Genomic DNA, 23,382 nt, shown 5'->3' on the forward strand with positions numbered 1-23,382 from the left:
ATATAGACATATTTAATTACTTCTGATGTTTAAAAATTATAATAATGATCATCATCACTTAGGTACAATTTCACAAAGTTTAACCTTTATAATAAACAAACAAAATTTAACTTTTAGAAAAACACACAAAAAGTTAACCTTTAGAATAATTTCATTGCTCCACTTCATAGCAAAGTCATTTCTTTTCAAAGCTCCAAAAGAAATCAAGCTTCTTAAGAAGTATCTGAGTACTCATATCAAAATCCATTTTTGGAATCTTAGAAAGACGTTATAAACTCACTGCAATATGAAAAAATAAGCAGCATTGAGTGTGGCCACCTGGGCAAGCCAAACATCTGCTGGAGACTCAAGTCAAAACAATGTAGAGCTGCTGATAAATTTTATCACCAGGAAAAGGAAATAACTCAATTTGAGTCGCTGTATGATGTACAATTCCAAAACAAATAAGTTTTGCCCTCTGAGGGCTTTCCTAAAACAGAACAGGTCTACCCGGAAGGCAGTGGCATGAATCAGTCTCCATTAACACAGCTTCCAAAACCTCATTTCCACTCTCTTGAGACAACAAAGCATTCCAGTATGATGCTCAGTCCTATCAGATATTTATCACCGACCAAAGCCAGATGCAGTCATCCAAAGCAAGCATATATTTCAGCACAAGCAGCACACCCACCAATGGATGAAATTAGGAGGTTTGTCGGCATTGGGTGCTGGCTGGGGCTTCTGTTGGGAACTTCTGGCTGTTGGGCTTCTGTTGGAAGCAGGAGCCTTTTCACTAATTGATCAGTTCACATGATACAGAACACAAAGTTGCTCCGCCCACTCATCATTTTTTTTCTTAAGGAATATCAAAATGATTGTGGGTCTCAGGTTTATATTTATGGCTTTGGTTGAACCATAAAGAAAACTCCAGTTCAAGGTGAATTCTGAGAGATGGTGCAGATCTAGAAGGAGAAATGGTATCTCTTCAAAGGAAAACTGAGGGGGGGGTGGAAAGACAACAGGAGCTAGAGTTCTCTAACTGTGAAAGTCGCCATGAAAATTGGGGCACAGAATATAGCTGAGATGCTGGGTAACATAAGTTCTAACACCCGACAGCCAGTGAGAAAGTGCATAAAGTTCTGCAGGGTGAAGCAATTTTACAGTGCATCAAGAAAGAATCCCAGCCCCCAAGACCGGGGCTGTTCTTCTTCCCATGTGGTTGGCTCATTTCTTGCAGGTCACAAAGACAAAATGTTACTGCATAAAATTTAAACAAGTAAATGTCTGTTTTGCACATTATGATATACTCCTTCATGAGATGCCTCTATAAAATCTAATATTTTCAGAGAAAATTTGAGATGTACTTTGTACCAGTACTTACATCCAGAAACTACTCACTCTAGAACTGGTAGACAGAGTAACTCAGAGAAGTTAAATCCCAGAGCCACAAAATGTCAGCCCCATCAGTTCAAAGAAATAGTGGTAGATATAACCTCCAAGATACGAAAAGATGGGGAAAGCATGGTATTGCAAAAAGATGACTCAATGGGAACAATCGGCCACAAGTTGGCATTTAAATGTTCAGGCTTTATGTTGTGTTATAATTTAGTATATGGGTGTATACACTGTGGAATAGTTAAAATAGAATCATTTTCTGAACTGACAGGACAGCTCATGTCCTGATTATTGTCAACTAGCATTCATATCAATTAATAAAGTAGTTAAAATGAAAATGGGCCAACTGTTTCGGAAGAGATTTGGCACGAGGCTCCAACTTTGCCACGTGGAAGTCCCCTCCCCTCTTCTGAGCCATGTGGTGGAGAGTATTTCATGACTACTTGTGTCTAAGTGCAGTCGACTGATATTGCCACCCAAGTCTGTAACAGTGAATGTGTATGGCTGTGTCTTTCCTAGATGATGTACACTATATGGAGAGAGTAACACCCAGAACCCAGTCCTCAGAGGGGAATGGCAATATGTTAGAAATAAGAGTCTAGGACTGTATATCACCTCTTTATTTCCACTACCAGGAGTTGCCAAAGCCAAAAGATGCAAAATTGCAATCAGTGTCTAACATTTCAATATTGGGAAACCCAGCAAAGACCAAATGCCCTACTGCTACTCCACTGATATTAATGATTTCTGGGTATACAAACTCCTTGAGTGCAGGGAATACAGGGGTTTGGTTTTGTTTCTGTTTTTGACGTCTGTACACTCCTAACCAAACATAACCTAACACATAAGCTATCAATAAACATTTCTAGAATGAATGGAGAGATAGGCTATTCTCCTAGCCAATGTCTTGTCTTCCCAAACATTGAGTTTTAAATAGCAATTTCCTCACCAAAGGGACTCTCCAGGCATGAGTGGAACCAGCTATGACAACCCACATAAATAAAACACATTGTCTATCAAATGATCCTTTCAATGTAATCTGTCAATGGCATTTATAGGAAAAGCCTGGGAGGTTGTGGGATTTGCTAAAGTTACATGGGAAGTGATGGGACACAGACTAGAGCTCAGTTTTCTCAACTTCCTGTTCAACAACCCTTCCCTATCCCAAGGCAACCACTCAATCCAGTGTAACTTCACAGGATTTCCACATGTCAACACAACTCAAAATGAGTTTCTCTAGAAAACGCCATGGCCAAGTTTCTCTGATTCAGAAAGCAGCCATGTGAGAAATTTTTCTGTGACTTCTTGATTTTATTAAGTTCTTAAATCATAGTAGTTTACCAGTTTAGCAATATATGGCAATGTAAAATACCACCACTAATGACTTGCTAGTAAAAATGTATTTTTCTTTTGATAATTAAAATTTAGAACTAGAAAGTTACGACTGATAGCAAAAATTGATATGTTTTTTCTGTGCTTGATTAGCAAAAACATTTTAGAACTATCACCTATCCAGCTTCCTCATTTAGTAAACAACAGAACTACAACCCAAAGAAGTTAGGTGGTTCATTCAAGGTCAGTCAGCTAATCATAGAGGCCAGTCTATCAGTTAAGCTTCATTCAAAAGAATGCGATTTGGCAATACTTGTTAATCTGACCAATTTTCTTGAGCACCTACTGTGTGTGTATTAGGAGCTGAACTAGAAATATGAGAATTACTGGGAGCCATCCTAGCCAACCAAGTGAGGAAGACCACACCTACATCAGCCATAGTTGTGGAAGGCATTAACTGGTACACTAGAAGCATGCAGGACACGTTCTCTGAGCACTGCAAAGAAAACAGCAAACTCTGCCATGAGCTGCCCAGCAAAGGTGTCACAGAGTACATATCACCAAGAGAAGCACATGCACATTTCTTTTCCATTTTTAAAAGTTAGTCCCTACACTAACGATAAAGACTTGATGAAATCTCTAAGATCCTTAAGGTTTCCAACCTTGACTGTAATGTTCTTATTTTTAAAAGAAAAAGAAAACCTTGACAGAATTAAGCCAAAGTCTCATCAGATGACAACTGGTATTTTGTCTGTGGGAGTGATATCACTTAATTAAATAAATTAAATGAGACAAAGTATATAAAGTGCTTAGCATAGTGCACATGATATATGTGTTCAATAAATATCCATGATGATTTATTCATTCATCAGTAGATAAGCATCACTATGACTTGGGTGGGAACTCTCATACATCTATCAATTTATCAATCCAATTTGTGAAATGACTACAGAATGCTTTAAAGGTGGGGTGAAACAAGAAAAAGCAAAGTTCCTTAAGGCTCTTTAGAAGAATACTGTCTGCATCGCTCATCCCCACCCCCAATCAAAAGACTCTGGCAGTTCTTAAACTTTCCCCAATGTACCGCGTCCAATCTTCTGAAGAGTGCACCCTATAGGCTCTTAATAATAATGCCTGTACCATTTCAAGAAATTTGGTGCTGAGAAACTGCATCATTCCAACTGCCCTCTGGCGAGCTATCGGGGAGTGATAGCATGTTTCTTGCGTTGCTGAAATATGATTCTAATTAAGAAACTGCCACCGAGTGAAACTAATTTTTCTAAGTACCAAGTTCAGGCTTGGGTGGCCTGGACTAACTCTCTCATATGGTTTATTATAATTAAACCCTACAAGTTTGGGGTTTTTTTTAAGTGTGCACACACACGCATATATACAATTAATATAAAGATGTATTTCCACAGAATATGCATTGCTCGAAGAAGGCTGCACAGGTCCCTGAGGTGCTTTTCCCCGGCATGACACACTTGACGCACTTCCCGGGAACGTGCAAAGGCAGCACCTTTCTTCACCCGCGGGAAAGTCTCCACTGCAGGGCGTGGCTTTCCAAGGCCACGCCACTCTCTCGGGAAGCTACCAAAGAGGCCGCTGCTCCGGCACTAGAGGGCGACCCGAGGCCGGGCTTGGTCCTCCCCCAGCCTCCGCCGCCCCGCCTGGCGCCGGCTCCGCACTGGGAGCTGCCCCCATGTCGCACCAGGGCGGCTCCGATCTGCGGCTGGGCAGGTGAACTCTTCTTCCCGCAACTGGAGGAATGGTGATGGACGGAGCCGGGAGGGGAGCCAAGACCCGCGCGGTGGATGAAGCTGTCTCCTCCCCGCCCGCCGCTCCCTTCGCCCTCCGGAAGCACCAGCCGGGCGGCTCTCCCGGCTGCGCGGAGCAGGTGGGCGCGCGGCGCGCCCCGCAGCCCGGCACCCCATCACCCCCAGACTCTAGACTCCCTCACCGAGCCTTCACTGAGCTGAACCCAGACCGCCTTGCTATCCTGGCGATAACTGCTCTCACAGCCCCTTCTCTCCCGCAGCTCTGGGGGTTCAGACCCCAGAGCCCTGGAGGGAAACCGGAGGCGCAGGGCGGAGTGAAAGCAAGAACCCGACTCTCATTAACCGCTTTTTCCCAGGGAGGCAGCAAGCTGTGCCGGTCTACACTGAGATTTCTCTCAGCGCGAGTGAACTGCCTCGTCCAGAGCACGCTGCACCTGCTGGTTATAAAATTCTCACTGGACTTTAGGGGAGACAGATTGGGCTCCACCTGCTGGTTATAAAATCCTAGCTGGACTTTAGGGCAGACAGATTGGGCTCCACCTGCTGGTTATAAAATTCTAGCAGGACTTGAGGGGAGACAGATTGGGCTCCACCTGCTGGTTATAAAATCCTAGCTGGACTTGAGGGGAGATAGATTGGGCTCCACCTGCTGGTTATAAAATCCTAGCTGGACTTGAGGGGAGACAGATTGGGCTCTACCTGCTGGTTATAAAATCCTAGCTGGACTTTAGGGGAGACAGATTGGGCTCCACCTGCTGGTTATAAAATTCTAGCTGGACTTGAGGGGAGACAGATTGGGCTCCACCTGCTGGTTATAAAATCCTAGCTGGACTTTAGGGCAGACAGATTGGGCTCCACCTGCTGGTTATAAAATTCTAGCAGGACTTGAGGGGAGACAGATTGGGCTCCACCTGCTGGTTATAAAATCCTAGCTGGACTTGAGGGGAGACAGATTGGGCTCCACCTGCTGGTTATAAAATCCTAGCTGGACTTGAGGGGAGACAGATTGGGCTCTACCTGCTGGTTATAAAATCCTAGCTGGACTTTAGGGGAGACAGATTGGGCTCCACCTGCTGGTTATAAAATTCTAGCTGGACTTGAGGGGAGACAGATTGGGCTCCACCTGCTGGTTATAAAATCCTAGCTGGACTTTAGGGGAGACAGATTGGGCTCTACCTGCTGGTTATAAAATCCTAGCTGGACTTGAGGGGAGACAGATTGGGCTCCACCTGCTGGTTATAAAATCCTAGCTGGACTTGAGGGGAGACAGATTGGGCTCTACCTGCTGGTTATAAAATCCTAGCTGGACTTGAGGGGAGACAGATTGGGCTCCACCTGCTGGTTATAAAATTCTAGCTGGACTTGAGGGGAGACAGATTGGGCTCCACCTGCTGGTTATAAAATCCTAGCTGGACTTTAGGGGAGACAGATTGGGCTCTACCTGCTGGTTATAAAATCCTAGCTGGACTTGAGGGGAGACAGATTGGGCTCCACCTGCTGGTTATAAAATCCTAGCTGGACTTGAGGGGAGACAGATTGGGCTCTACCTGCTGGTTATAAAATCCTAGCTGGACTTGAGGGGAGACAGATTGGGCTCTACCTGCTGGTTATAAAATCCTAGCTGGACTTGAGGGGAGACAGATCGGGCTCCACCTGCTGGTTATAAAATCCTAGCTGGACGTCAGAGGAGACAGATCGGGCTCCACCTCCTGGTTATACAATCCTAGTTGGACATCAGGGGGAACAGATGGGGCTCCACCTGCTGGTTATAAAATCCTAGCTGGAGTTCAGGGGAACAGATCAGGCTCCACCTGCTGGTTATAAAATCCTAGCTGGAATTTAGGGGTGCCATATTGGGCTCCACATGCTGGTTAGAAAATCCTAGCTGGACTTTAGGGGACACAGCTTGTTATAAGACCCCTGGACTTTCGGGGTCACAGATAGGGCTCCACCTGCTAGTTATAAAATAATAACTGGACTTTAGGGAAGACAGATCGGGCTCCACCTGCTGGTTACATAATCTTAACAAGACTTTAGGGGAGACAGATAGGGCTCTGTCTGCTGGTTATAAAATCCTAGCTGGATTTCAGTGGAGAGATATCAGGCTCCACCTGCTGGCTATAAAATTCTAGCTGGACTTCAGGGAGACAAATCGGGCTCCACCTGCTGGTTATAAAATCCTAGCTGGATTTCAGTGGAGAGATATCAGGCTCCACCTGCTGGTTGTAAAATCCTAGCTGGACGTCAGGGGAGACATATCAGGCTCCACCTGCTGGCTATAAAATTCTAGCTGGACTTCAGGGAGACAAATCGGGCTCCACCTGCTGGCTATAAAATTCTAGCTGGACTTCAGGGAGACAAATCAGGCTCCACCTGCTGGTTATAAAATCCTAGCTAGACTTCAGGGGAGGCAGATTGGGATCCACCTGCTGGTTATAAAATCCTAGCTCGACATTAGGGGACACAGATAAGGCTCCACCTGCTGGTTATAAAATCCTAGCTGGAGTTTAGGGGCCACAGATCGGGCTCCACCTGCTGGTTATAAGATCCTAGCTGGACTTCAGGGGTAACAGATTGGGCTTCATCTGCTGGTTTTAAAATCCTAGCTGGAATTTAGGGGAGACATATCGGGCTCCACCTGCTGGTTATAAAATCCTAGCTGGACTTCAGGGGAGACATATAGGATTCCACCTGCTGGTTATAAAATTCTAGCTGGACTTTAGGGGGGGGAACATATCGGGCTCCACCTGCTGGTTATAAAATCCTAGGTGGACTTGAGGGGAGACAGATCGGGCTCCACCTGCTGGTTATAAAATAATAATTGGACTTTACGGGAGACAGATCAGCCTCCACCTGCTGGTTATAAAATCCTAGCTGGACTTCATGGGGAATTGATCAGGCTCTACCTGCTACTTATAAAATCCTAGCTGGACTTTAGGGGAGTTAGATCAGGCTCCACCTGCTGGTTATAAAATCCTAGCTGGATGTTAGGGGACACACATCAGGCTCCACCTGCTGGTTATGAAATCCTAACTATACTTTAGGGCAGACATATCATGCTTCACCTGCTGGTTATAAAATCCTAGCTGGACTTTAGGGGACACAGATCAGGCTCCACCTGCTGGTTATGAAATCCTAACTGCACTTTAGGGCGGACATATCGTGCTCCACCTGCTGGTTATAAAATCCTAGCTGGACTTTAGGGGGGGGGACATATCGTGCTCCACCTGTTGGTTATGAAATCCTAACTACACTTTAGGGCGGACATATCGTGCTCCACCTGCTGGTTATAAAATCCTAGCTGGACTTTAGGGGGGGACAGATCAGGCTCCACCTGCTGGTTATAAAATTCTAGCTGGACTTTAAGGGGGACAGATCAGGCTCCACCTGCTGGTTATAAAATTCTAGCTGGACTTTAGGGGGGACAGATCAGGCTCCACCTGCTGGTTATAAAATTCTAGCTGGACTTGAGGGGACATAGATAGGGCTCCACCCCTATATCATAATCCTATTAGGGTTATGAAATCCTAACTACACTTTAGGGGAGACAGATCGGGGGTGGGGAGGGCAGGAGATCGACAGGGCTTGAAGGTGGATTTCCCGTTTCAAATGAACTGAAGTATTTTTACACAGGTGAGAGAAACTGCTCACTCCTCACCTGGCTCCCATAGCTGCTCTCCCTTGGGGGGCAGGGGCAGTGGGAAGAAAGAAAATCTGTTTTTACAGACGCCGCCTCAGTCGACCTCCCGCCCGCCCACCTCCCGCCCACTTGGCACAGGGAGGGCAGCTTGGCGGGCGTCGTGACCCGAATGCAAAGCGATCGGAGGAGCAGGAATCTCCTCAGAAAAAGCCTGCTCCAGCTCCACTTCGGCCCCCACACACAAAAACTTCCACCGACCCACAACACCGTAAAACCCGCTTCGCTTTCTAAACTGCATGATCCACACACACGCAGCACCATTCTCTCACCTTCCGAACGCCGAGGCAACACTGCAAATTCCACCCGCGCTACCGCCTGCGTTGGGCGGGCCGCCACGTCCCTGCGCGAGGCAGGGCGGCGCATTGGCGTTCCCGCGCCGCCTCACTCCCGGCGCAGTGGCCCCACCTCCTCTCACGCCCTGCGCGCAGGCCTCGCCCCGTCCCACGCGGCTCAGAGGCCCGCTCCGCCTCACGTAAGGTGCGACGGCCCCGCCTCCTCCCACGCTGGCTTGACGCCAGAGGCCAGATGGGCGCTCCTCCCCCTGCTGGCCGGGGCGGGCACAGCAGCAATCCGCTCTCACAGGCGGTGACGAGAGCGGCAAGCGCCCCCTCCTGGCTATGCTGTGGAACCAGTTAAATTCCAAGTTTAGAGTATTCAGTGCCAGAATCTGGAAATTCAAAGTGAGATGGGGCTTGCCATCCTGTGTCTTTTAGAAAAAAGGTGAGGGAAGGAAGAATTAAGTGGGAAACATATGTAATTAAATAAGTGTATACATTAACTTTACAGCTTCCACAAAAAATTCACTCAAAATAGTCCTCAGACTTAAAATGAAAACTATAAAGATTCTAGAAAAAAACCTAGGTGACCTTGGATTTGGTGATGACTTTTAACAGACATGCCAAAAGCTGAGCCACAGTAAAAAAATAATTCCATGGATGTAAAATGTATATTTTGTGAAAGACCATGTTCAGAGAATAAAAACACAAGCATCAAGGCTTACAGGAAATATTTGGAAAATACATATCTAGAGAAGAATTTATATTAAAAAATATACTAAGAACATTTAAAAATCAATATGAAGACAAACCAATTAAAAATGGGTAAAGATCTGAACAGATACCTCAACAAAGATACACAGATGGCAAATGATCATACAAAAAGATGCTCAACATCATATATCATTAGGGAATATCACATGACAAGAACAATGAGCACTGTATACCTTTTAAAATTGCTAAACTCAAAAACATGACAAACCATTGCTGGAGGAAAACACAGGAACTCTCATTCATTGCTGGTAGAATGCATAATGGTACAGTCCCTTTGGAAGACAATGTAGAAGACCAGAATATGCCACCCCAAAATATGACTGTAGAAGACCACAATAGACCACCCCAAAATATACCTCTCTTTTTTTTTTTTTTTTTTTTTTTGAGGTAAGGTCATGTGCAGTTACCCAGGCTGGAATGCAGTGGCACGATCACAAGTTACCACCACCTTGAACTCCCAGGCTGAAGCAATCCTCAGCCTCCCAAGTAGCTGGGACTACAGGCATGTGCCACTGCACCCAACTAATTTTTTTTTTTTTGTACAGATAGGTTCTTGCTATATTGCCCAGGTTAGTCTTGAACTCCTGGCCTCAAGTGAGCCTACTGTCTAGGCCTCCCAAAATGTTGGGATTTCAGGCATGAGCCACCATGCCCAACTCAGCATAAGGATTATTTTGAGCTGATTATTTTGAGAAACTACAGACATAGCAGAAGCTCTCAAAACAGGGTAGATATTTACGTCTATACCTCCATTTGTATACCAAGAAGAGGATAACCAAATCATGGGAGATCCTTATCAATGCAGAAGGCACCACTTAAATCTGAACAACAAACCTTGTTCTTGTTTACCTTGTTTTTCCAGGTTACCTCCCCACTACTGGCTCCCACAACACCCATTCTTTATTTGTTTCAGTTGAAAATAATATGTAACCCTGAACTCAAAGCCACCTCTTGGAGATTTACTCATTTTTCCTGGGTATTTCCCATGCATACATAAAGAAAACATTATTCCATTGTACTTGTTAAAGCATGGTAACATAAACTAAAATAAAATCCCAAGCCCCATGCCTACTGAACTGACACCCTCTTAGCCATGTAAACCTCAGAAAAACCTTAAAAATGAGTTCCAGGAGTTTAGATACAATTGACCAGCATTAATGTTATGGAAAAAAAAACAGAGATCATAAGACTAACAAAACAGATTCTTTGTGACAATAAGATACTAATTAACAGGACCCTAACCTGAACCCAACCCCTAACCCTTTGACTCCTGCCCCCTGACTTCTAACCCCTGACTATTGACTTCTAATGCCCCACCCCAACCATTGTCTAACTTAATTCTAACTGTACTACAAAGTTAAACCAATGCCCAATTTGAATTTTAACCTGATCCTATGTTCAAGTGTTTTGCAACCATAATTCACATTTTCACCTGATCCTCAATTCTTGTCCTCTTCCCCTATTTTCAACTTCTCTGTAATTTAACCCTGAATCAAACATTATTTTTAACACTCTCCCTAACCCTTCATTGCCTTTCTTGCATAGTCTAACACTTTGTCCTACCTTCATCCTAAAACCTCATCCCAAATCAAGCCTCAATCCACTATCTAGACTTTACCTCATTCTCCCTGACTCTAGCTCTAACTTCTCATCTCTAAATATACCCTGAACTCTTACAGCCTCCTGAAACCTCATCCATTCCCAACCCCAACCTCAGGAAGCTTTACCCTTCCTCATCCTTCCAAGTGTTTGCCCAGATCTTCACCCTGTTCTCTACATGAATCCACACTGGAATTGGAAACAGGACCCAAAAACAACTTACAGAAGTTCCCATTTTCTCTTGAGTCCTCCCAGCAGTGCACCCCCAGCCCACATGGCACATAAGACACGTGGTTCTCACATCCTTGCACATAACAATAGCAGCATGGAGGGGGTTTGGTTTTTAAATTTTTTGCTAAGTTTTTATTTTAATCCAAGGACTTTGGTTCATACAAAATGTCATTGTAGAAACAATAGCAGAATCCAAAGTTTGGCTGATAAATAGTGCTCAGGCAGCAAACTAGTCAATCACACAATTTTTTTTAAGTAGGTCCCAGTTGTGTTGCATGGTTGGGACTTTTTTTAACACTGTTCTTAAATATAAAGTTTTCCAACAAACCTTTGATTTATATCAAATATAATTAAAAATTAACAAATGAATACATTGTATCAAAAGTACGAAGATATACATTTTCATGCACAGACTTGTATATATGTATATATGTATATATTTTACATGCACACATAACTTGTTCAAACTATAGCCACTGCTTGACTGGTTCCAAATGCATTTCAAATTTGGCAACTCACTATGAGATTTCAGGGGAAATATGACACCTTGATAAGAGACAGTACAAATACAAAACCCAAAGTCAGGAAAACAAGACATTATGTCTCCTTTTTCTCTCTTCCACATAGTTTTCATCACTCCTAATGCCTAGAAGATTCCAGACAAGCTAGCTAGGCTGTGTGGGTCTAGAAAAGAGGATTCTGGACCAAATATGGCCCAGGGAAACAACTGTGGTTCTGCACAGAATGGACACACTGGACACCCAAGATAATATGGGTAAGAGGTGAGGGGAACGAGAGACAACACATCAGTATAAAATACACGTCCTTCTACTTTGCAACATAAGCACAGCAATCACATGCACAGTCCAAGATTCCTGTTTAATTTTATTCTATTGGAATAAAATACTCTATTATCTTTAACGTTTCAGAGTGTTGTGCCTTCATGTAAGGAAATTCTATAAAAAGGTTTGGTCACAATCATGCTGAAACCCGAGACCAAGTGGCGGTCTTGTGTGTCATATTTCTATTAAATGTGTGTCTTTTGTTGCATAGCCCTATGGGTTAATGACATCCACTCACTGAACACACCACCACACACACCACATATCCCGAGAGCACAGACACACGCACACACACATCACACAGTTTCTCTGAGAGGATTCATGGAGTGGAAGCCAAGAATCCAACAAAGAGATCATAAAATTTCAAAATGTGGAGGAATCAACTTGTCTAAATGCTGTCTTTCTTCATAACACAGGGGGTCTCCCAGCGTTCGGTGCACAATGAACAACGTCCTGAGTATGGTTTCCCCCTTTTGAGAGTGGCCATGAGGTTAGATTTCATTTTGCTGCCTGCTCCAGGACCAGTGCGGGGCCCAACCTCAGCTGGGGAAGCCAGTTTCCCTCCATCAATCACCTGCTCTGAGTTTCAGCCAGGGCTCCCTCCCCACTGCCCTGGTGCCCCACATCCCACCCCCCGGTTCAGCGTCTCCCTCTTCCCTACTAGCCTGTCCCTCCCTTCAGGATTATGTGGAAAGAGACTTATTTCACACACAACAGAGATTATGCTCTACTCGGTAGGCACCCATCCCTGAGAATCAGATACAGAACAATTGAAAACGCCTCACACAAGCACACGGTCTGCTGCTCTGAGCTTCCCCGGGAACCCTTCCCTTCAGGGGAGGAAGAAGCCAATGGTTACCATGTTTCCAACCATAGTGTCCTGCTGCATCTTGTCTCATGTTCTCCACTGAGATCAGCTTTTTACCCAGTTGCTGTTTTAATTGTTTTCACAAAACCCACCCGTGGCGGTTCCCAAGGCCTCCCTCACACCACGATGCCCAGGAGCCTGGTGCGTGAGGGCCTTGAGGTCAGGCACTTGGTCAAGAGCAGCAGGGGCCCAGGTCATCTGCGGGGCCACCTGGACTGGACAAAGTCTATGCAGGAGCATCTCCTCACACAGGTCACAAAAACACACAATGAGAAATTGACACCTTTCTATAGGTGTGATTTTTCAGAGTTATGTTACTGTTTCCTTCCCATTTTTCTGGTTTTCTATTTTTTTCTAAATAAGTATATAGAAGTGACAAAAAAGTGAATGGTGTTGTGAGTAAAAACCAAGACCAACAGCAGGAACACTTTCCAGATTTGGTCCCTGTTGGGGTTGACAGTGTCTGGGGGGAAGGACAGAGAGCATCTGACTGTGTTTCTAGTGAACATTTGCTGTTCAAGTACCAAGAACAGCAAGGACGTGTGTGTGTTGGTGCCGACAGGGCTGTGCAGGGCCTCAGCTGGGCTCTGAGGCCTCGCCCTGCTCACCACTGACTCCACCCGGAGGCCTTGCCATGATTTTAGGCATGCCCTACTGCCCTAGACCACACGTCTGGACACACAGGGCCCCCCACAAGATTTAGACCTCCTACAAAAGGGCCCAAGCACCCACGCTGGATGCTAGAGTCCACGACACAGGATTTGGACTTGCTGGGGAGTCCTCAGCCACACTCAGCAACTTCCTGTTCAGGATCTGATGTGTGGTTGAGACCCAGGAAGGCAGCACACGACGGGCAGAAAGAGCCATATCCCTCCAGAAAGGGCTTTATTGATCCATCCAGTGCAAAAGAGGAGGGCTGGAGAGAAGCTCCACCGAGGGGTGAGACCCCTCCTGCCTGGGGCTGTCCCCTCTTGCCGCTCCTGAGCATCCCTGGGAGCCCAGTGTGGATGATAAAACTCACCCACTGGGACACACCTGCCGTGTGCAGGCACAGGGCGGTCTCGGTGCAGCTAGCACCAGTGGTCTTGGTCAGGGTGGTGGTAGCTGTGCCGCGCCCTGCTGCCCGAGCCGAGTCCCAGAGTGCAGTGGTAGCCGTTGGGCACGCGGCGGAGGGGGTGTGACTGGGAGGTCAGCGAGGACACATAGGAAGTCCTGGAAGAGCGGCCCGAGTTGGTGGCCACGGCCTCCTCGAAGGTCAGTGTGTCCTCAGGCAGGGTGTGGGCAGAAGCCTCACTGTCCAGACGCTGCCCCAGGTAAGGGTCGGAGCCGATGCGAGAGCCAGGGGCCAGGGGCTGGCTGAGGGGGTCTCTCTGCAGCAGGGCGTTGTGTTCAGAAAGGCCGCGGCTGAGCCGCCCAGGGGAGAAGGCTGGGAGGCTGGTCTGAGCCCCGGCGAAGTGGATGGGTGAAGAGTTGGCCGTCTTGTAGGTGATGCTGGGGCGGGGGGTCGGGGGGGTCTGGGGGAGCTGCCTCCGCCCACCACGGCCTGGGGTGCTAGCACCAGATGTTGACAGCAAGGGGCTCCCATTAACTGAACCACTGCCCTACATGAAAATGGAGCAGAGCCAATTCAGAAATAGAAGCCAAACCACACAAGAACAGAGCACAGTGGTGGGCGGGGACACAGAGGAGCTGACAGGGAAGCATGAGGGACAGCGGGGTGGCCCTAGGGTGGCCACATGTGTGCAGGGGAGGCAACAGTCCCTGCAGTGGGGTGGAGGGAAAGGGAGGGAAGGGCCAGGCCAGCAGGGAGGAGAGCTCAAAAGCACTAAGGGTTTGCAGCCAGGCCCCACAGCGACAGACACAGAACCCCCGTTCCAGAGCCAGCAAAGGGAGGAGCCCGGCAGGGACATGGCAGGGCTGGGCACAGACAAGGGCACAGCGGGTGCTCCTGGCCCTCAGGGTCCTGGGAGGCCCCAGGCAGGGGAGGAGCTGCCAGGCCTAGCCTCCCCACCAACCCCAACTCACCTGTGGGTGGGGTCCCGGTTCCTGGCCAGCTGTCGGTGACGTGGGATGGCTGTTGAGGGAGGGCTTGGGTTTTGGTGGCTCGCGGCCCCCAAAGCGGTCACAGGAGTAGAAGCGCTGCTTCTCCGAGGAGGAAGAGGATGGCTGCCTCCGCTCCTGGGACCGGCCCCGCTCCTGCCTACGCTCCCGCTCCCGCCGGCAGCCTGCAGGCCCCTCTCCAGGGGGCAGCCCCGGCCCTGCAGCACTGCTGGGTGCTGGCCAGGGAAAAGGAGAAGTCAGCACAAGAGCCCAGGGAAGGGAGAGACCCTGACCCCAGACCCAGTCCCCACAGGGCCAGCGGGGCAGACCTTGGCAGTGTCAAGGGAGGGTGGGCTGGGCAGGTGGTCCTGTCTGCTCCCACACCTGCAGCTCATGCCCCTCCTGCTCTGGGAGGGTGACAGGGACATGAGGGAGGACACAGGGAAGAGTCCCCTCGGGCTGCTTGGATCCCAGACTGAGGCCATAGCCCCTCGAGAGGCTCCTGGGCCCCGCGGCACGCACCGCCATCTGCATCAGCAGACAGGCTGGGCCCTTTCTCCAAGGGCCTCTGCTTCTTGTCCCTGCGACGATGGCAGCGGTGGTGGTGATGGTGTGGGGCCTGGCTGGGGGGTGGGCGGTCCAGGGCAGTGCTGCAGAGATGGGCCCCGTGGGGGCGCTGGGCCAGCGTGGAGATGGAGCGTTTCATGGGGCTGGCGTCCGGCACGGGCTGCAGGCAAAGCATACGAGGGAGGTGTAGGCCTGAACGTGGGCCTGGGGGAGCACCAGGTCAGCCAGCAAGGCAGGTATGGGCGGCTAGGAGCAGTTAGTTCAGCTTCCACAGGAAGGAACCAGGACAGGCTAGGGGTCCCGCTGCCCGACACTGCAGGGACAGGCCGGGCCCAGGAGTCCTCCAGGTAGGCAGCTGCACCACCCAGCTGTCGGCTGTGTTGTAAGCATCCTGAGTGGGGGCCTGCAGGTGCCTTGCCAGCTGCACGGGGGGTGGCGGGGGAAGGGATGTCACTTTGCCCAGCCTGTCTGGGGTGGGCTGGCCAGTGAGGCTGCCCCCAAGGCAAAAGTCAAGACCCATGGAGCTGAGCCCCCAGGTGAGCTCACCTACAGACCTACGTGTTCGTGTGAGAAGGAAGAGGCTCCAGCACAGGCTGGAGGGAGGGGCGGCCAGGCCTGCACCACAAAGCTAGGCGACACTGGGGAGGGCACCGCAGGGCGGTGGCAGAGACATGGGAGGGAGGACTGGTGGGAAGGGGAGAAAACTGAGAGAGGAAGGAAGGACAATGAGGAGAGGAAAAGGCATTGTTGGTCACAGTAGTGAAAATGAGGACATTAGCAGGTAAAGTTCAAATTAAATGTCCACAGCCAGGGAAAAAGCGGGGAGCAGGAACACCCAGAGGGCTCAGCGTACTCCTGGCTACACGAGAACTGCCCTGGAGATCCAGGCTGCAGATGCTGCAGACCCGGCAGCCCTCAGCTACTTCACAGGTGTGAGCACAGTGTTCCCAGAACAGCCCTGGATGGGCAGACTTCCCCACGTCCTGGGGGAAGAAGCTTGTCCCAGGAACAGAGCTGCAGGCCGCCCTGTGCCAAAGCCTCTTGCTCCTCAGTCTAAGGTGCCACATGAAGAAGCCATGCCAGCACACAGCCAGGTGGCAAACATGGTCTAAGGACTGCCAGGGAGGGGCCTCCCCAGCGACCCAGGCGGGACAGGTGAGGACTGAGACCTGGGGCATGATTTTCAGGATCAGGATGGTAGTGAAAAAGGAAGATAGAAACAGGGTGTACAGATCTGGGAGAAACCAGAGCTGTGGGGGCCAGAACCAGGGGGACCAGAGCTGGGGGGGGGCAGAGCTAGGGAGGACCAGAACTGGGGACCACTATCACAAGGCATCCTACCAGAAAAGAAAAATAAAAAAAAAATAAAAAAAATAAATAAATAAATAAAAAAAAAAGAACTGGGGACCAGAACTGGGGGGACCAGAGCTGGGAGAAACAAGAGCTAGAGGCACCAGAACTGGGGGGGAACCAGAGCTGAGGGAAACAGAGCTGGGGGGACCAGAGCTAGGGGCACCAGAGCTGGGGGGGACCAGAGCTGGGGGAGCACCAGAGCTGGGGGAGCACCAGAGCTGGGGGGGACCAGAGCTGGGAGGGGACCAGAGCTAGGGGAAACCAGAGCTGGGGGGACCAGAGCTGGGGGGGGACCAGAGCTAAGGGAACCAGAGCTAGGGGAAACCAGAGCTGGGGGGGACCAGAGCTGGGGGGGGACCAGAGCTAAGGGAACCAGAGCTAGGGGAAACCAGAGCTGGGGGGCACCAGAGCTGGGGGGAACCAGAGCTGGGAGGGGACCAGAGCTGGGAGGGGACCAGAGCTGGGGGGGACCAGAGCTAAGGGAACCAGAGCTAGGGGAAACCAGAGCTGGGGGGGACCAGAGCTGGGGGGGGACCAGAGCTGGGAGGGGACCAGAGCTAAGGGAACCAGAGCTAGGGGAAACCAGAGCTGGGGGGGACCAGAGCTGGGGGGGACCAGAGCTGGGGGGACCAGAGCTAAGGGAACCAGAGCTAGGGGAAACCAGAGCTGGGGGGGACCAGAGCTGGGGGGGACCAGAGCTAAGGGAACCAGAGCTGGGGGAAACCAGAGCTGGGGGGGACCAGAGCTGGGGGGGACCAGAGCTAAGGGAACCAGAGCTGGGGGAAACCAGAGCTGGGGGGGACCAGAGCTGGGGGGACCAGAGCTGGGGGGACCAGAGCTAAGGGAACCAGAGCTAGGGGAAACCAGAGCTGGGGGGGACCAGAGCTGGGGGGGACCAGAGCTGGGGGGACCAGAGCTGGGGGGACCAGAGCTAAGGGAACCAGAGCTAGGGGAAACCAGAGCTGGGGGGGACCAGAGCTGGGGGGGACCAGAGCTAAGGGAACCAGAGCTGGGAGGGGACCAGAGCTAGGGGAAACCAGAGCTGGAGGGGACCAGAGCTGGGGGGGAGCAGAGCTAAGGGAACCAGAGCTAGGGGAAACCAGAGCTGGGGAGGACCAGAGCTGGGGGGGACCAGAGCTGGGGGGACTAGAGCTAGGGGGGACCAGAGCTAGGGGAAACCAGAGCTGGGGGAAACCAGAGCTAGGAGGGGACCAGAGCTAGGGGAAACCAGAGCTGTGGGGACCAGAGCTGGGGGGGACCAAGCTGGGGGGGACCAGAGCTGCAGGGGACCAGAGCTAGGGGAAACCAGAGCTGGAGGGGACCAGAGCTAAGGGAACCAGAGCTAGGGGAAACCAGAGCTGGGGGGGACCAAGCTGGGGGGGGACCAGAGCTGCAGGGGACCAGAGCTGGGGGGGACCAGAGCTAAGGGAACCAGAGCTGGGGGGGACCAGAGCTTGGGGGGACCAGAGCTGGGAGGGGACCAGAGCTAAGGGAACCAGAGCTGGGGGGGACCAGAGCTTGGGGGGACCAGAGCTGGGAGGGGACCAGAGCTAAGGGAGCCAGAGCTAGGGGAAACCAGAGCTGGGGGGGACCAGAGCTAGGGGAAACCAGAGCTGGGGGGGACTAGAACTAGGAGAGGACCAGAGCTAGGAGGGGATCAGAGCTGAGGGAACCAGAGCTGGGGGGAACTAGAGCTGGAGGGGACCAGAGCTGGGGGGACCAGAGCTAAGGGAACCAGAGCTGGGGGGGACCAGAGCTTGGGGGGACCAGAGCTGGGAGGGGACCAGAGCTAAGGGAGCCAGAGCTAGGGGAAACCAGAGCTGGAAGGGGACCAGAGCTAGGAGGGGATCAGAGCTGAGGGAACCAGAGCTGGGGGGAACTAGAGCTGGAGGGGACCAGAGCTGGGGGGACCAGAGCTGGGAGGGACCAGAGCTGGGAGGGACCAGAGCTGGGGAGGACTAGAACTAGGAGGGGACCCGAGCTGGGAGGGGACCAGAGCTGAGGGAACCAGAGCTGGGGGGAACTAGAGCTGGGGAGGACTAGAACTAGGAGGTGACCAGAGCTGGAAGGGGATCAGAGCTAGGAGGGGATCAGAGCTGAGGGAACCAGAGCTGGGGGGAACTAGAGCTGGAGGGGACCAGAGCTGGGGGGACCAGAGCTGGGAGGGACCAGAGCTGGGAGGGACCAGAGCTGGGGAGGACTAGAACTAGGAGGGGACCCGAGCTGGGAGAGGACCAGAGCTGAGGGAACCAGAGCTGGGGGGAACTAGAGCTGGGGGGGACCAGAGCTGGGGGGACTAGAGCTGGGAGGGATCAGAGCTGGGGAGGACTAGAACTAGGAGGGGACCAGAGCTGGAAGGGGATCAGAGCTAGGAGGGGATCAGAGCTGAGGGAACCAGAGCTGGGGGGAACTAGAGCTGGAGGGGACCAGAGCTGGGGGGACCAGAGCTGGGAGGGACCAGAGCTGGGAGGGACCAGAGCTGGGGAGGACTAGAACTAGGAGGGGACCCGAGCTGGGAGAGGACCAGAGCTGAGGGAACCAGAGCTGGGGGGAACTAGAGCTGGGGGGGACCAGAGCTGGGGGGACTAGAGCTGGGAGGGATCAGAGCTGGGGAGGACTAGAACTAGGAGGGGACCAGAGCTGGGAGGGGACCAGAGCTGAGGGAACCAGAGCTGGGGTAGGACCAGAGCTAGGGGGAACCAGAGCTGGGGGGACTAGAACTAGGAGGAGACCAGAGCTGGAGGGAACCAGAGCTGGGGGGGACTAGAACTAGTAGGTGACCAGAGCTGGGAGGGGACCAGAGCTGGGAGGGGACCAGAGCTATGGGGACCAAAGTCAGAAGGTCCAGTAATGGAGCACCTAGGCTGAGTGTCCTCACAGGAGTCTGAGAATGGTGTGCACTGGAGGTGTCTTTGCCCACCTGGCTGTACCTGGCAAGACTAGTACCACATCCAGGGTGCCCAGTGGGGCTGAAGGCATCCAGGCTGCCCAGGGGTGCACGCCCCTCCCTTGCAAAGAGCTCAACAGTTGAGACATAGCCCTCGCCACGCCCAGGTCTCCTCACCCTCAGGATGCCCATGGCCATGCCCCCCACCTCCACCCCACAGCCTGGACTCCTCCCAGACCACTCACCTGAGTCTCTGCCGCCAAGCGGGGCATAGAGGCGGCACGGCCCTGGCTCTCCAGCCCAGGCTGGGGGTCCCCATCAGGGCCCCTCAGGGCCATGCTCTGCATCTGGACATCCACAGCCTGGAGTAAACAGCATCATCCCAGTCACACCTCGCCGGGCACTCTCACCCCACCTCACACCCACCACCCCTGGGAGTGCTCACCAGTGCTCCTGGCTGCGCCATGGGGATCTCTGTTGAGTGGCCACGCTCCAGGGGTGCCCTCACCTCACAAGGTGCATCCTGGGTCCGCTGAGTGCCCCAGGACACGGACTCCTTGATGCCACTCTCTTGGGTTTGTCTGTGGAAGAGACGGGAGGGATGTCCTGTAGGGTCAGAGCCCCATGGCCTGCAGAATGCCCAACCAGCAACCTGGCACTCCAGCCTGCTAGGAACCTCCACTGGCCTCACTCTCCGCAGAGGCTGGGGGCCAAGTCCCCACGTTCTGGACTAGATTGAGCCCTCCCTTGCACACAGGAGCACCAGCATGGTCTGTGCATGCTGGACCCAAGCAAGGGCACATCAGAGGACGTGAGCCCAAGACACGGAGAGCGGGACAGGATTCAGAGTGGTGGTGAAGATGCCCGGCTGCCCTGGCAGGGCCGCAGGCCGGGCACCTGCAGTGCTGCAGTCTGTGGGAGGCCTGGGCCCGTCGCTCCCTGGTCTAGGGACATTTAGTAAGTTCCTCGGCCCTAGACAGGAGCTCACCTGAGCAAAGGAGGGCTGTGTGTGCAAAGCTAAAGAAACCCTCCTACGCTGATGTGTGGTGAAGGAAGCTATCAGGGAGGTGAGAGGCTGCGGGACTCCCGGGGTGGAAAGTAATCGCTGCCATAAGGAAACCCAAATCAGTTGATCTCAGTGCTGTTAGAAAAGTGAGGTAGACAAGGCACCTTTCTAATGTAACAGGAATTAACTTTAACATCCACCCCAGAAACCCTGCAAACAAAAAAACCACTGGCAGCAGCAAACCTTCAACTAACTTTCTGGCAGAACAGACAGCGAGACATCTGGGTGCACCCCTGGGTGGAGGTGGGCATGGGTCGACCCTGCACCAGTCCCTGAGAACTGAGGTGTGCCCTGAGGCTCTGTCCTTGGAGACCTGGCTGGGGTTCCAGAAGCGTGCTCAGGTGGCAGATGAGCCCTTCAGGTGTCCCAAGCTGATGAAGTCAGACGTAAGCAGGATGAGGGACAGGGAGGTCGAGGAAATGGGATTTCTGCTCCTTCCCTTCACTGGCTTTGGGCCCCTTCCCATCCAGCCCTGCCCTGCGTCAGGTACTCCAGGTACTCACACAGCTCCACCATTGCTGAGGGAGGTGGAACTTTTCTGCCGAAGGAAAACACGGGCTCCTCGGAGCACAGCTGGCTGCGTCTGCTCCAGGGTGGCCTTCAGAGGGTGGAACAGGGACACGGGGCCCATCTGCAAGAGGGGCAAGGGGAGGAGGAAGAGCTCTGAGGGCCAAGGGAGTCAGGCCCTGACAGGACCACAAGGTGGCTTCAGGGACGCACTCTGATCACACAGCACGGGACAGAAGTCAGTTCCAGTCCAAGCCCAGCATCAGAGCTCCTTACCTTAGTGCAGGGCTACGTGCTCTCTGTTCCTACCCTGTCCCTAAGTACAAGCATTCAACCAGGGCAGTGAGGCAGACCCTCATGGCCTCTCCTCACACCCTTGCCTGTAAGTGACCTGAGGAAAGCCATGTCACTTCTCAGAGGCTCAGTTTCCCCACATTAGGGAACTGGACCAGATTCCAGATGGCAGAAAGATTTCAGCTCATCATCAACCTGAATTGCTTGGTAAGGGCTTCCGGAAACACCAGGCAGAGCAGAACTCTGATATTTCGGGTTGGGGCAGACTCTGAGATGGACTAGTGCCGAGTGCCCCCGTCACGGGAAGGGAGGGGGTGGCATAAACACCAGACATTTTCCATCCCAGGGCTGGATGAATGTCCCTGGGAGCTCTGAGCATCTGCCTAGACAACTTTCTCGACAGAAACCCCACATGTGGTCACTGAAGTACAGCTATGTGTGAAGGTCCTTATCGTTGAAGGATGATATCAGGAAGGTGGGTCCCCAAACCATTCCAGCCAGAGTTATGAATAGAAAAAATAATGACCCTGGATCTATCAGAAAACAGGTCCTCCTTCCATCTCCCCAAACAATTCTCCCAAAATATTCTTCACATCTTCCTCCCTTCTACCACTTAAAGACAGTGATACTGCCCAGGTCAGCCCCTTATTTTCTGCCCCACACACTTACTAAGTCAGGAGCTCCCCAGCATCACGAGGCAACCAGCTAAGCATGAAGGCTGTGTGAGCTTCTGACTTTGAGAGACAGAGAGGCAGCTTCGAGAATCTCTCATCTTCCTTCTCCTGCCACACTTTCTCCAAAAAGGGTGTGGGTCCCCCACCGTTGTCAAACCACCCAAGGATGCCAGAGTCTCAGAGGCATCAGAGTTACTTTTTGGAAATCCTAGAAACCCAGTACCTGGGACAGGCCCCCGGGAGCTTGGTGAATCTGGTCTCTGGTGGTTTTGTTCTGCTTGTAGAAGTCGAATATCATCAGAGCTGCATAGACTTTCCCCACTGTCATCTCGTCGGCTGGAGGACAGAGCAGATAGAGAGAACATGCAGAGGTTGGGGTTTGGAGAAGAAAGAGGTCAGCGAAGCCACAGGAACATGGGGTGGAGGGAGAAGAGGAAATAGCACCCCCCCCAGGAGGACTTCTGGAAACATTCGGGGTGGAGGGCCTCTCAGGCAGAGCACAGGACTCAGCCACAGGAGCTTGGCCTCCCCTGGGCCCCTCCTGGCTGCTCAGACTCTTCAGGAGCCCTCCCATGGCCAGGCTGATGCCCCTCGTTTGGGGCCCTCCCTTCCTATCTCCTCCCAAGACAGTAAGATCGGAGTTAGTACTAGAGATTTTTACAGACAGCGTCTTGCCATGTTGCCCAGGCTGGACTCGAACTCCTGGGCTTAAGCAACTCCCACCTCAGCCTCATGAATTGCTGGGACTCCAGGCACCACCACCTGGCCAGGCATTCGTCTTTCAGTCCCTCAGCACCTCCTCTTTCACATCTCTAACAGTGGGATTCCTCTCTGCCTGCTCTCTGGATTTTTGGAATAGATCCCCACACTAGGAGTGTGAGCAACTCTGCTCAACAGTGACCTTGAGGGCATCATCTCCTGTGGCTCCTATGCTCCCTGCAGGTGGAAGCTCAGTGCAGGGTACTGGGGGGTGAGCCCCCTCTCCAAGGCGACTCACCCTTCACCCCTCACCCCTACACCCCTCTGGCCCCTTCTGCAGCCTCCCTGCCTCCGGGTGGGACAGGAAAAGCTGGGGTGGGGATATTTCTCGCCCTTGAACTTACGCTTATGGGGTGGTACCAGTAAGTCCAGTGTCTTCTGGGGCAGGTTGGCCCACACCGAGGAAATCTCCTTCCTCAGCTCTGCGTCACATTGATGCTGCTTTGTCCCGGCTGGGCCAGG

The 23,382-nt window shown here is 51.8% G+C and overlaps 1 protein-coding gene across 4 annotated transcripts in view; it reads right to left on the reverse strand.

Annotated features, from left to right (window-relative positions):
- Nucleotides 1-10,607: 10,607 nt before the first annotated feature.
- Nucleotides 10,608-23,382, reverse strand: part of CACNA1B (calcium voltage-gated channel subunit alpha1 B) — a 189,272-nt gene continuing 176,497 nt past the window's right edge. For all 4 annotated transcript variants that reach the window (XM_076009162.1, XM_076009160.1, XM_076009161.1 and 1 more), the window contains exons 39-46: nt 23,265-23,372; nt 22,385-22,497; nt 21,190-21,317; nt 20,066-20,201; nt 19,866-19,982; nt 15,336-15,540; nt 14,799-15,049; nt 10,608-14,374 (exon numbers count right to left, since the gene is read on the reverse strand). In XM_076009162.1, coding sequence (XP_075865277.1) covers nt 13,844-14,374; nt 14,799-15,049; nt 15,336-15,540; nt 19,866-19,982; nt 20,066-20,201; nt 21,190-21,317; nt 22,385-22,497; nt 23,265-23,372 — 1,589 coding nt within the window. In that variant the 3' untranslated portion in view covers nt 10,608-13,843. The remainder of the gene's footprint in view (nt 14,375-14,798; nt 15,050-15,335; nt 15,541-19,865; nt 19,983-20,065; nt 20,202-21,189; nt 21,318-22,384; nt 22,498-23,264; nt 23,373-23,382) is intronic.

Source organism: Microcebus murinus, chromosome 12 (genome assembly GCF_040939455.1).
Source record: "Microcebus murinus isolate Inina chromosome 12, M.murinus_Inina_mat1.0, whole genome shotgun sequence".
In the NCBI taxonomy this organism is placed as follows: Eukaryota; Metazoa; Chordata; class Mammalia; order Primates; family Cheirogaleidae; genus Microcebus; species Microcebus murinus.